The sequence below is a fragment of the Aedes aegypti genome, chromosome 2 (assembly GCF_002204515.2).
Source record: "Aedes aegypti strain LVP_AGWG chromosome 2, AaegL5.0 Primary Assembly, whole genome shotgun sequence".
NCBI classification, from domain to species: Eukaryota; Metazoa; Arthropoda; class Insecta; order Diptera; family Culicidae; genus Aedes; species Aedes aegypti.
In genome coordinates, this window is record NC_035108.1 from 222693048 (window position 1) to 222706497 (window position 13450).

A 13450-nucleotide genomic window follows, 5' to 3' on the forward strand; every position below is an offset into this window, starting at 1 on the left:
GAAAAGTAAGTTTCCATCGCAGTTTTGTATATGTAATTCACATCGGTACTATTCGGTTGATGGATATTTTGTCATAAATCTTTTTTGTAATAAGGAACCAATTACCGGCGCACATCCCCTGAAAAATTCGGTCCAGTATGATCCATGCGGAACCGGTTCCTGGAACCCCGGAAGGGCCAATCTGGACAATTCGATGAAATTACTTAGATTTATGCCTCAAAACCAAATGAATTGTACCCAATTCTTTACAATTTTTTATGTTTGGATGTGTTTTGCCAAAAAGACGAATGGATGGTTATTCTGGTCCTTTTGGAGCACCGGAATGGCTATCGGGAAACCCATATTATGGGACCACAAAGTTTTAGTACCAAAACTAGGCATGCGACGGCTTATTCTTCATGATTTTAGATACCTCTGACTCTTCTAGTACAATTATAAATAAATTACCACTTTGGTTCTTCTGAACTACCGACATAACACAGGAATGACCACCGGCTAACTAGACATGCGACGGCTCATTCTTCATGATTTTGAATACCTGTGATACCTTTTTAACGCAAATTACTTTAAAGAATCCCTGGAGCAATTTCTTGGGGAACCCCTGCCTAAAGCAGTGTTTGGAAATGTTCCTAGTAAAATTCATGATAAAATCCTTAAAAAAATATGTAATAATAATACTGTCAGAAGATTCAGGTGAATGATCATAACGAATTAACAGTGATAAAAAATCTGTGAAAATCAGAAAGTAAATTAGTGGCATTTTTAGAGGGGTTCTCAGAGGTTTCTCTGAACATTTTTTTGTTGAATTTCATCAAGAATAATATTTGTTGAATTTCATCAAGAATAATATATTCATCATATTTAACGAAGTTAAAAGAGAATAAAAGAAAAAAAACTACTTACGTGATTTCTTAAGCGGATTAATCACTTGACCGAGTTCGGTTGGGAATGCTTTAAAAATATGCAGAAGAATTATTGAATGTTCGATCTTAGACGAATAGTTGGAGGAATCCATGGGTATATAACTATAACTCTTGAAACAGTTCATGAAGCGTTTTTTGCAAGTTGCATAAAATTGTATAAAATTGATTACTCTAATCGTAATATATTATTTTTTATTTTCTGTTTGTATTTGCAGGCGCGTGAAGAACAAGCCAAGCTAGAAATGAAGCATCGAAAAGAGGAAGATGACTTGTACAGAAGATTCGCCAGGAAACGGGAGGAAGAAGATAAGCGGATGCAAAGCGAAATACAGGTAAGTTTGTGATATTCGACAGGCTTTACTGAGAAGAAATAAATTAATACTTTGCAGGATGAATGGGAGCGTGAACTTCAAAGGTTGGCACACAAATTTGAAAAGGAGATGACGACGTCCAGACGAACCCGCGAGGATCAGAGCATACTGACACTGAAACACGAACAACAAAAAGAAGATTTGGAAAAGAACATGACAATTCGAAAAACGAAGAAAAAAGAGAGTCTTACGAGAAAACTACTTGAACATGAACGATCCGAAACGGCAGCTTTGGTAGATCGGCAATCAAGTGAAATGTTGGAACTTATTAGCGCCCGACGCAGCGAGTACATGCAAACCGAAAGTATATTCCTTGATGATGAGTTTACCGAGGGCACGGTGACATTGGAATATCCATTGGTTGCACCCAATCCTGCCCCACCAGCGCTCAGCAAGTTCCAAATATATAACGATCCCGTCGAGTTCCAAGACGTGGATCAGATTGCCATTACTGTAGCTCAAGAAGACCAGAAAACCTTCACCGACCTTGTGCGTCAGTTAGTTGGACGATGTACGTCAGATATCGAGAAAGCCAGAACTATATTCAGGTGGATCACGGTCAAGAATCTGAACACAATGACGTTCGACGATGACCTGCGGGGAGATACACCGATGGGATTACTTCGGGGCATCAAGTTTGGAACCGAGAGCTATCACGTTCTTTTCAAAAGATTGTGCAGGTACTGTTATTGTCTTTTAATAGCCACGATTTTCATAAGGGGTCGTCCATTAATTACGTAAGGGCAGTTTACCAGCAGTTTTTTAGCCACCAATGTTTTAGCGATCAGCAAATTCCCCTCTCGATCATTACACATAGCGGGCGCATGTACGATATTGTGTCGCGCGTCGTTTACATATCGTTTCGGTTCATGCAATTTTGAGCTAAGCTATCAGTCTGTCTGTTTCTGGCATTCTTCATCGTACCAGATTTTCGCTCCAATGAAATATCGAATTATTTATTTATTTACTTGGTGTTACATCAATTAATTTGATAAAACCTCGTTATCGTTGTTACGCCAAATTACTCGGTCCATGGCTGTGTCCCTCCAACTTCGATTTTGCCCCACGCTCTCTAGATCTTGTTGTACCTGATCAAGCCACCTCGCCCGCTGTGCTTCCCGCCTTTTTGTACCAACCGGATTCGACGCGAACACCATCTTTGCAGGGTTGTTTTCCGGTAGTCTTGCAGCATGCTCTGCCCAACGCACCCTTCCGGCTTTCGCCAACATTTGAATACTGGGTTCACCGTAGAGCCTAGCGAGCTCGTGGTTTATTCTCCGCCGCCACATCGTTTACCTGCACACCGCCAAAGATGGTCCTATAGCACCCTTCGTTCGAACACTCCAAGTGCTTGCAGTATCGAAAGAAGTTTTATTTACCAATCAGCGCATTTGCGTAAAAGAACTGCGTTGTTTTTTTTTTAATTTCTTTATTAGTATCATTCCAAACATTACATTCATTTCTTATGTCTAGGTGTTCTATGTTATTAGACAACACTATCATCCTAATTTGGTAAAACAAATTTAAGATTCTATTAACATTTTGTTAACAACATATTACATTTCATTTGCCGTAGCAGTTCAGATTTTTTACAGGTGATTTGTTTTCACCTGCTTATAAGAGAAATAAAAAACGCTTTGAATATACTTACTTAACCTAACTTAAGCTAAACATATAACGCATTAATCGTGGCAATAGAAGATTGCAACGATTTTTGCCTGAAATTATTAATTATTTTATTTGACATTTGTTCCAATATTTCAACATTGGATATTCTATGTAACTCATTGGTACTATACCAAGGAGGAAGCTTCAGAATCATTTTCAAAATTTTATTTTGAATTTTCTGCAGAGCTTTCTTCCTGGTATTACAACAGCTAGTCCATATTGGTACAGCATACAACATGGCCTGAAAATTTGTTTGAATATCAAAAGTTTGTTATTAAGACAAAGTTTTGATTTTCTATTAATAAGGGGATAGAGACATTTTACATATTTATTACATTTGGCTTGAATGCCCTCAATGTGATTTTTGAAAGTTAAATTTTTATCTAGCATGAGCCCTAGATACTTAACTTCATCTGACCAATCTATTGGAACCCCTCTCATCGTGACAACATGTCTACTTGAAGGTTTCAAATAAAGAGCTTTGGGTTTATGTGGGAATATTATCAGTTGAGTTTTGCAAGCATTAGGAGCAATCTTCCATTTTTGCAAGTATGAAGAAAAAATATCCAAACTTTTTTGTAATCGACTACAGATGACACGCAGGCTTCGTCCTTTGGCGGAGAGGCTTGTGTCATCCGCAAACAAAGATTTTTGACATCCCTGAGGTAACTCAGGTAAGTCAGATGTGAAAATATTGTATAATATTGGTCCCAAAATGCTGCCTTGAGGAACACCAGCTCTTACAGGAAGTCTTTCAGATTTGGAGTTCTGATAATTAACCTGAAGTGTACGATTTGACAGATAACTTTGAATTATTCTAACAATGTATGTTGGAAAACTAAAGTTTTTTTAATTTTACGATCAAACCTTCATGCCAAACACTGTCGAATGCTTTTTCTATGTCTAGAAGAGCAAGATCAGTAGAATAGCCTTCAGATTTGTTGGAACGGATCAAATTTGTTACACGTAAGAGTTGATGAGTGGTCGAATGTCCATGGCGGAATCCGAACTGTTCATTGGCAAAAATTGAATTTTCGTTGATGTGGGTCATCATTCTGTTCAAAATGACTTTTTCAAAAAGTTTACTGATGGAGGAAAGCAAACTGATTGGACGATAGCTAGAAGCTTCTGCAGGATTTTTGTCTGGTTTTAAAATTGGAACAACCTTAGCATTTTTCCATTTGTCAGGAAAATATGCTAATTGAAAACATTTGTTAAATATATCAACTAAGAATGATAAGCTACTTTCTGGAAGTTTCTTGATGAGGATGTAGAAAATTCCATCATCGCCAGGAGCTTTCATATTTTTAAAAAAGACAAGGACAGCCATTTAGCTGCACAGACTGTAATTTAACACTAGACAACGGACAAGCATGTTCCAGTGGCACAGCCGAGAAACATTCCTGACAAAAAGTTTTAATGGCTGAAGCGGGAATCAAACCCACACCCCATGACACGATGCGCTTAAATGCCTGACGACACTAACCGCACGGCCACGAGGCCCATTTTTTGAATTTTGAATATTTGAATACAGGTCGGACTCGATTATACGGAGTATAAATTTTTTTTTCACTCCGGATAATCGAATCACTAAGAAAAAAAAATGAAATCTTCGATAAAAGAACTTAAATATTATCTTTTTTTTTTTGTTTTATTTATATGATGCGGTGGTGCAGACAGAAATTATTTCTAGGAACAGTAGAGGTCTTTAAAGTAAAAAAAAATTGACCAGCATACACAAAAAAACACTTTTTCAAAACCCCCTTTCCTTAAATACGTTCAAAACTGCAAAACTATTCATATTAAATATTGCAATACCATATTATTCCAGATTTATGCATAAAAATTGAAAAACAAGAACATCAAAAAACAAATTCCGGATAATCGAGTCTAAAATTCCGGATAATCGAATCCCGGATAATCGAGTCCCCGGATAATCGAGTCTCCGGATAATCGAGTCCGATCTGTATTTGAATATTTTTGAATTTTTTAATAATAGTTCTCACTTCTTCCAAATCAGTCTCACAGGCATTTTCGAAAACGTTCTCTTGATTTAGAATATTTTCGAACTCCTGAGTAACTTGATTTTCAATTGGACTAGTAAGTCCTAAATTAAAATTGTGCGCGCTTTCAAACTGCATAGCAGGTTTTTGAGCTTTTTTTCAATAAGTCAGTAATAATTTGTTTTCCTCTTTCAATGCCGGTATTGGCTTTTGAGGTTTTTTTTCCAAAATTTTAGATAATTTCCAAAAGGGCTTAGAGCCAGGATCCAATTGAGAAATCTAATTTTCAAAATTTTTGTTTCTTAATTATGAAAACGTTTCTTGATTTCTTTCTGCAAATCCAGCCACATAATTTTCATAGCAGGATCGCGAGTGCGTTGAAATTGCCTTCTCCTCACGTTTTTAAGACGGATCAAGAGTTTAAGATCATCGTCTTCTTCTTCTTCTTTCTGGCGTTACGTCCCCACTGGGACAGAGCCTGCTTCTCAGCTTAGTGTTCTTATGAGCACTTCCACAGTTATTAACTGAGAGCTTACTATGCCAATGACCATTTTTGCATGCGTATATCGTGTGGCAGGTACGATGATACTTTATGCCCTGGGAAGTCGAGAAAATTTCCAACCCGAAAAGATCCTCGACCGGTGGGATTCGAACCCACGACCCTCAGCTTGGTCTTGCTGAATAGCTGCGCGTTTACCGCTACGGCTATCTAGGCCCCTAAGATCATCGTCTATAATCACTAATTCAAATTTTACTTCACATTTTGGAATTGCAATGCTTCTGGCTTCAACAATGGAATTTGTTAAAGTTTCAAGAGCATTGTCAATATCAAGCTTTGTTTGGAAAGGAATATTAACATTAAGATTAGAGTCAATAAATGTTTCATATATATTCCAGTCGGCTCGAAAATAATTGAAAGTGGAGCTGATAGGATTGAGAATCGCTTCATGGGATATTTGAAATGTAACAGGGACATGATCAGAATCAAAATCAGCATGAGTAACTAATTGGCTACAAAGATGACTAGATTCAGTTAAGACCAAGTCAATCGTAGATGGATTTCTAGAAGAGGAAAAACATGTAGGGCTATCAGGGTATTGAATTGAGAAATATCCTGAAGAGCATCATCAAATAAAATTCTGCCGTTGGAATTACTTTGAGAATTATTCCATGACCGATGTTCGGCATTAAAGTCACCAATGACAAAAAATTTTGACTTATTGCGAGTCAATTTTCGCAAGTCAGTTTGGATCAAATTAACTTGCTGTCTAGAGCATTGAAAAGGCAAATAGGCAGCTCATCATTTATTTAGTTAACATCTACACAGATAACACTGAATCAACAATTTCACGCCACAATACTCGGTTCGTGGCCGCATCTCTCCATCCTCGGTTCTGCCCCACGCTCGCCAAATCGATACGCACTTGATCCGCCCACCTAGCTCGCTGCGCTCCACGCCTTCTTGTACCAACCGGATCCGAGGCGAACACCATCTTTGCAGGGTTGCTGTCCGGCATTCTTGCAACATGCCCTGCCCATCGTATCCTTCCAGCTTTGGCCACTTTCTGGATACTGGGTTCGCCGTAGAGTTGGGCGAGCTCGTGGTTCATCCTTCGCCGCCACACACCGTTCTCCTGCACACCGACGAAGATCGTCCTAAGCACCCGACGTTCGAAGACTCCAAGTGCTTGCAGGTCCTCCTCGAGCATCGTCCACGTTTCATGCCCGTAGAGGACTACCGGCCTTATGAGCGTTTTGTACATGGTACATTTGGTGCGGGCGTGAATCATTTTCGACCGCAGCTTCTTCTGGAGGCCATAGTAGGCCCGACTTCCACTGATGATGCGCCTCCGTATTTCACGGCTAACGTTATTGTCAGCCGTCAGCAAGGATCCAAGGTAGACGAACTCGTCGACCACCTCGAAAGTATCCCCGTCTATCGTAACACTGCTACCTAGGCGAGCCCTGTCGCGCTCGGCCCCACCAGCTAGCATGTACTTTGTCTTGTCCGCATTCACCACCAGTCCAACTTTTGCTGCCTCGCGTTTCAGGCGGGTGTACAGGTCTGCCACCTTTTCAAATGTTCGGCCGACGATGTGCATATCATCCGCGAAGCAAACAAATTGACTGGATCTCGTAAAAATCGTACCCCGGCTGTTAAGCCCGGCTCTCCGCATAACACCTTCTAGCGCAATGTTGAACAACAGGCACGAAAGTCCATCACCTTGTCGTAGTCCCCGGTGGGATCCAAACGAACTGGAGTGTTCGCCTGAAACCTTCACACAATTTTGCACACCTTCCATCGTCGCTCTTATCAGTCTCGTGAGCTTCCCGGGAAAGCTGTTTTCGTCCATGATTTTCCATAGCTCTACGCGGTCGATACTGTCGTATGCCGCCTTGAAATCGATGAAAAGGTGATGCGTTGGGACCTGGTATTCACGGCATTTTTGGAGGATTTGCCGTACAGTAAAGATCTGGTCCGTTGTCGATCGGCCGTCAACGAAGCCGGCTTGATAACTTCCCACGAACTCGTTTACTACAGGTGACAGACGACGGAAGATGATCTGGGATAATACTTTGTAGGCCGCATTTAGAATGGTGATCGCTCGAAAGTTCTCACAATCTAACTTGTCGCCTTTCTTGTAGATGGGGCATATTACCCCTTCCTTCCACTCCTCCGGTAGCTGTTCTGTTTCCCAGATTGTGCCTATCAGCTGATGCAGACAAATGGCCAGCCTCTCCGGACCCATCTTTATGAGTTCAGCTCCGATACCATCCTTACCAGCAGCTTTATTGTTCTTGAGCTGGTGAATGGCATCCTTAACCTCCCTCAAAGTGGGGGCTGGTTGGTTTCCATCTTCCGCAGTACCGACGAAGGCATTTATTCCGTTGTCCCGTCCTTCATTGCCTGTGCTCTCAGCGCCATTCAGGTGCTCGTCGAAGTGCTGCTTCCACCTTTCGATCACCTCACGCTCGTCCGTCAGAATGCTCCCATCCTTATCCCTGCACATCTCGGCTCGCGGCACGAAGCCGTTGCGGGATGCGTTGAGCTTCTGATAGAACTTACGCGATTCTTGAGACCGGCACAGCTGCTCCATCTCCTCGCACTCCGTCTCCTCCAGGCGGCGTTTTTTCTCCCGAAAGAGGCGGGTCTGCTGTTGCCGTTTCCGTTTGTAGCGTTCCACGTTCTGCCGGGTCCCTTGCTGCAGCATGACCGCCCGCGCTGCATTCTTCTCCTCCAAAACCTCCTGGCACTCCTCGTCGAACCAATCGTTCCGTCGACTCCGTCCCACGTACCCGATGTTGCTCTCAGCTGCATCGTTGATGGCTGCTTTTACTGTTCTCCAGCAGTCCTCAAGAGGGGCTTCGTCCAGCTCACCCTCTTCCGGTAATGCAGCCTCGAGGTGCTGCGCGTATGCCGCTGCGACATCCGGTTGCTTGAGCCGCTCTAGGTCATACCGGGGCGGCCGTCGGTACCGTACGTTGTTAACGACGGAGAGTTTTGGGCGCAGTTTGACCATCACCAGATAGTGGTCGGAGTCGATGTTAGCGCCACGATAGGTCCTGACGTCGATAATGTCGGAGAAGTGCCGATCATCAATCAGAACGTGGTCGATTTGCGATTCTGTCTGCTGTGGTGATCTCCAGGTGTATCGGTATGGAAGGCTGTGCTGGAAGTAGGTGCTACGAATGGCCATATTCTTGGAGGCGGCGAAATCAATTAGTCGTAGGCCGTTTTCGTTCGTCAGCCGGTGGGCGCTGAACTTTCCAATCGTCGGTCTGAACTCCTCCTCCTGGCCAACCTGAGCGTTTAGATCTCCTATGATGATTTTGACGTCGTGGCTTGGGCAGCTGTCGTACTCGCGTTCGAGCTGCGCGTAAAAAGCATCTTTATCATCATCAGTGCTTCCGGAGTGAGGGCTGTGCACGTTTATTATGCTGAAGTTGAAGAACCGGCCTTTGATCCTCAACTTGCACATTCTCTCATTGATCGGCCACCACCCGATCACGCGTCTCTGCATATCACCCATCACTATAAAAGCTGTTCCCAGCTCGTGTGTGTTGCCGCAGCTCTGGTAGATGGTATGGTTACCTCTAAACGTTCGCACCATTGATCCCTTCCAACACACTTCCTGCAACGCTACGATGCCGAATCCGCGGTCCTTCAGCACGTCGGCGAGTATGCGTGTGCTCCCGATGAAGTTGAGAGATTTGCAGTTCCACGTACCGAGCTTCCAATCGCTAGTCCCTTTACGTCGCTGTGGTCTTCGCCGATTGTCCCGGTTCGTATTCTCTCGTTGATTATTCGTTGCTTGATGTTTTTTACGGCTGGCTTGCAGGGCCTGACACCAACCCCCTTGATTTCCGGAGGACCATTCCCCCTAAATGTTCGGAGGACCATAGTGCACAGTTTAGCTTAGAGTCCTTCTCTGGCACTCGGACGATGATCAGCCGACCCTGACATGGGGAACAGACGCTGTTGTGAGCCGCTCCTAGCATGGAGTACAGACGCTCAAGGTTTGCAGAAGCAAAAAGCAAAAGCAAACCCCCCCTTCCCTGTCAGCATACGACCAAAGTTCCCACCGGGGGTTGGTTACCCGATCTTCCCTAAGGTTACTCGTACCCCGGCCAGTACCGCGAGGAGGTAGGGATAGGAGTTGCTGGGCAAGAGGCTAAGGACCGCACAGAGGGGTCTATTTTATTCCTTCAGGTACGCGAGGTACCAATGGTACGCCATGCCCAGCCATTTACCAACCGCAAATAGGCAGCTATGAAAGTATATTTACCAAGTTGTGTTTCAACTGAAACACCTAAAGTTTCAAAAACTTTAGTTTCAAATGACGAAAACAGTTGATGTTTTAAACGCCTATGAATGATGATTGCAACACCCCCATGAAGTTCGCGATCTTTAAGAGTTTCCGGCAAAACGCGACAGTCTCCTTTCTTTGCGATTTGGGAGGAAACCTTGATTCCCCTAATGGAGTTCAAGATCTCCTGCCTAAATCCCCCAAATTCGGAACAACTGACCACAATAGGCGGCACTCTTTGCTTCCTTACTTGAATCAAAGAGCCTGGGCTAGAGGCTGCTTCGTTTTGGTTTTCGGAAAATTTATCTAGAGCATCGAACTGATTGCTCGTTTCGATACAATTATTCATTTCACCCTTGGAAGAAACTTCGCATTCCGGGGAAGCGTCCTTTCTTCCATTCTTGCCACGTCTAGTGACAGTTTTAAATCCCACTTTTTTGGAAGGAAGTTGTGAATTCAGAGATTCACCCTTCCTTTTGTTAGTTGTTGATACCATGTTTAGTTAATAAACGAAAGAAGGCGTGACCTTCGAGAGTTTTTTTTCCCAAGACGGTGTCCAAGAAGGATTACCATCGCTGGCTTTCGCCAACGGGTCCAATGAAAAATCGAAGGCACGGGTCCAAACAAGGATCGTAAAGGGATCAATAGTAGAAAAACTAGTACTGAAAAGTACTGTTTTAGAAGCACTGAAAAGTACTGTTTATGTAGCACTGAAAAATACTGTTTTATTGCTTTAGGTAGTTTTCAAGAAAACTTCCAAGAGCAGAGAGAATTCGTGTACGCACAGCACGAAGGTACGATGCGCACAGAACTGCGTTGTTGTTTTCTTGTTTTAAGCACTCTCCATATGTCTAATATTTCAATCTTCTAAGGCTTTCATAGAATTAATTCTCCATGTTATCTGGCTTATCTTCCGTTAGCACATGTATGCTAAGGTATAGTTGAGAAACTTTCCCTTCATTCTCAACACACAGATTCGGTTGCTAAATGATTTAAGCCCAATTATACGCTTCATCTGTTTCCAAATCGATATTATACCAACAACGCCACATTCTGCTCTAACGCCGCCGCTGTAGTGGATGTGGTCAGTGCTGTTAAATGTCAAAATTTTGGAAAAATATAAATGCTCATAGCATCCTCCCATGCGAAAAATGGAATCAGGAAATATTACCAACCGATAGTCATATGGAAAAGGTCACCGAGAAAAACATTTTCCGATGACTTTTTCCACGGGAAAGGATGATATTAGCAATATTCAATTGTCAAAGTCACGTGATATTCATGACATTTAACAGCCCTGGATGTGGTAACTTGAATGAAGCGTTGATGAAGGGATTTACCGCTCGCAATTCACACTCTTGTCACATTGATCCTGAACAACTTTAACATTCACGTCGACATTCCGCAGTTTACGAGGCAGGAGTCCAATTCGCGCGGGTTCATTCAAAGTTTTCACGTTCCAAAATCCAACTCTACTATCGTTGTCCTTTATTCGTTGGCAGATCTGTTACCGTAGCGTAAAATTTATCCGTTTACTCTACTTTTGCCTTTCTTGATTGGTGGAAATTCTTTGATAGGCCAGGATTGCGCACTTACATCGTGCTAGAGGAGCTGCTTCCTCGGTGCTGACACGATATACAGGGTGATTACTATTTCCTGTCAGTAAAATAAGTAATCATAGAAAAAAGATGGTTGTATGAAATTTTATTACCAGTGCATATCCAGTTTTGGACATCTATAACATTTGCCTTTACTATACATAGATAACATATTTATTTTTTAACCTTAATTTCCAGCCACATGCGTTGTTTCAGAAGCATTACAGTTAACACGCACGTTATTCAAAAGCATATATTTTAAGCAAAAAAGACATATTTTTTTCGCTAAAATTTTCCATAATCCATCTTATGCTATACCCTAGTAAGTCTGAAAGATTGTGGTAGCTAACTGTTTCAATCAGGTAAATTTTTCAGCGGAGTTTAGTCATAAATACATTTTTGCGGAAAACGTGCGTGCCAGGTGTAATGCCTTTAAAACAACACATATGACTAAAAACTAAGGTAAATGAAAAAAGATTTAATCTTTACTTTGTCAAAACAAACTTTATAGATGTACAAACCAGGATGTACACTGGAAATTAAAATTCATACATACATCTTTTATCTACGATCATTTACTTTACTGACAGGAATTAGTAATCACCCTGTACAGTAGAGGAAAAGCTCCAATTTTCGACCCAGCACTAATTTTCGACCCATACGATTTTGGCCTACTTTGTATGGAAATCCGAAAATTAGCACAGAATTCTTGTAGGTCGAAAATTAGTGCTTTTCTCCTATTGGACAAAACATTTGCAACTTTTTCGGTTTTCCATACAAAATGACCGACTTTGTTAAGCTAAATCTCAGCTATTTATGGACCGATTCGAATGAAATTTTCACAGAACATCAGACATAACTTGAATTTTAACATATATTTTTTATTGATTTTTCCAATCACGACGGTTTGACTAAAGTGAATTATTTGACGATTTTATATAATTGACATAACTAAACACATTGAGGGAATAGCAAAGTTGTAGATTTCGACGTGATGCACAAGTTTCCTGAAGCCATTTTTTGTGCAGGGCTATCAAATTTTGAGATAAATAGTTTTGAATGTTTCGTCGAAAATTTCACTTTAGTTGAATTCTTACTACATTGGAAAAATTATGCAAAAAATATATTTTAAAATCTAAGTTATGTCTGATATATTGTGAAAATTTCATACAAATCGGTCCATAAATAACTGAGATCTAACTTACCAAAGTTGGCCATTTTGTATGGAAAATCAAAAAAGTTGCAAATGTTTTGTCCAATACTGTAGCATTCTCGTATGTTCCATCAAAGGCATCAGAACAATCCACCTTATCAAGGCTTCGAACCTGTAGCTCAGGTTCTTGATGGTTTCGTGTTTCCGGACATGTTACTGGAGCGCTTAATCACTCCCTTTAAAACAATCCTCGACAATTTCATATTATTATATGGATGATCCCAATAATTAACCGTAGATGCAATTACTTGTAAAAAAGTATGTCCTTGCGGATCTACACTGTGTATATTCGATTATATCTTTCAGCTATGCTGGACTGCATTGTGTAGTTATAAAAGGCTATTCAAAAAGTGCAGGCTATCAACCAGGAGTTAAATTCCAGGATTCTAGGTAATGTTTTGCAGTAAGTGGGATTTACAAAGATTTAACATTAATCATCCCTTTATTCAGCCATCCGAAAAACTCAAGATTTAGAAACTCATGGAACGCGGTATACGTGGCAGGTGCTTGGCGTTTTGTACAATGTAATTGGGGTGCTCGTCATCTGGTGAACGCAAAGGAAGCACCGAAGAGTGGCAAAGGTAAAAATGACAGTCTACGATATGAGTACGATGACCATTACTTCCTCACGGATCCTCGAGAGTTCATCTACGAGTTCTTCCCGCTCCAAGAGGACTGGCAACTACTCAAGCGAACAATCACGCTGAATGATTTCGAGAATCTTCCTTTCGTGCGTTCGTTATTCTTCCGTTATGGACTTCACTTTGCTGATGAAGGATATGGTGCTGTTGTATATACCGATGACACAGGTAATAATGACCATCTTTGGAGAAAGTATTCATTAACATTCAACTGCAAAACAATCC

At 41.5% G+C, this 13450-nt stretch overlaps 2 protein-coding genes across 7 annotated transcripts in view; one reads left to right on the top strand and one right to left on the bottom strand.

Moving 5' to 3' along the window:
• LOC110676395 overlaps positions 1 to 13450 on the bottom strand; it is a 151522-nt gene that overhangs the window by 120608 nt on the left and 17464 nt on the right. The gene's annotated exons all lie outside the window — the stretch shown is intronic.
• LOC5569028 (hillarin) overlaps positions 1 to 13450 on the top strand; it is an 89419-nt gene that overhangs the window by 74453 nt on the left and 1516 nt on the right. For all 5 annotated transcript variants that reach the window (XM_021844119.1, XM_001658235.2, XM_021844121.1 and 2 more), the window contains exons 5-8: positions 1139 to 1255; positions 1313 to 1974; positions 12891 to 12974; positions 13035 to 13393. In XM_021844119.1, the coding sequence (XP_021699811.1) occupies positions 1139 to 1255; positions 1313 to 1974; positions 12891 to 12974; positions 13035 to 13393 (1222 nt within the window). The remainder of the gene's footprint in view (positions 1 to 1138; positions 1256 to 1312; positions 1975 to 12890; positions 12975 to 13034; positions 13394 to 13450) is intronic.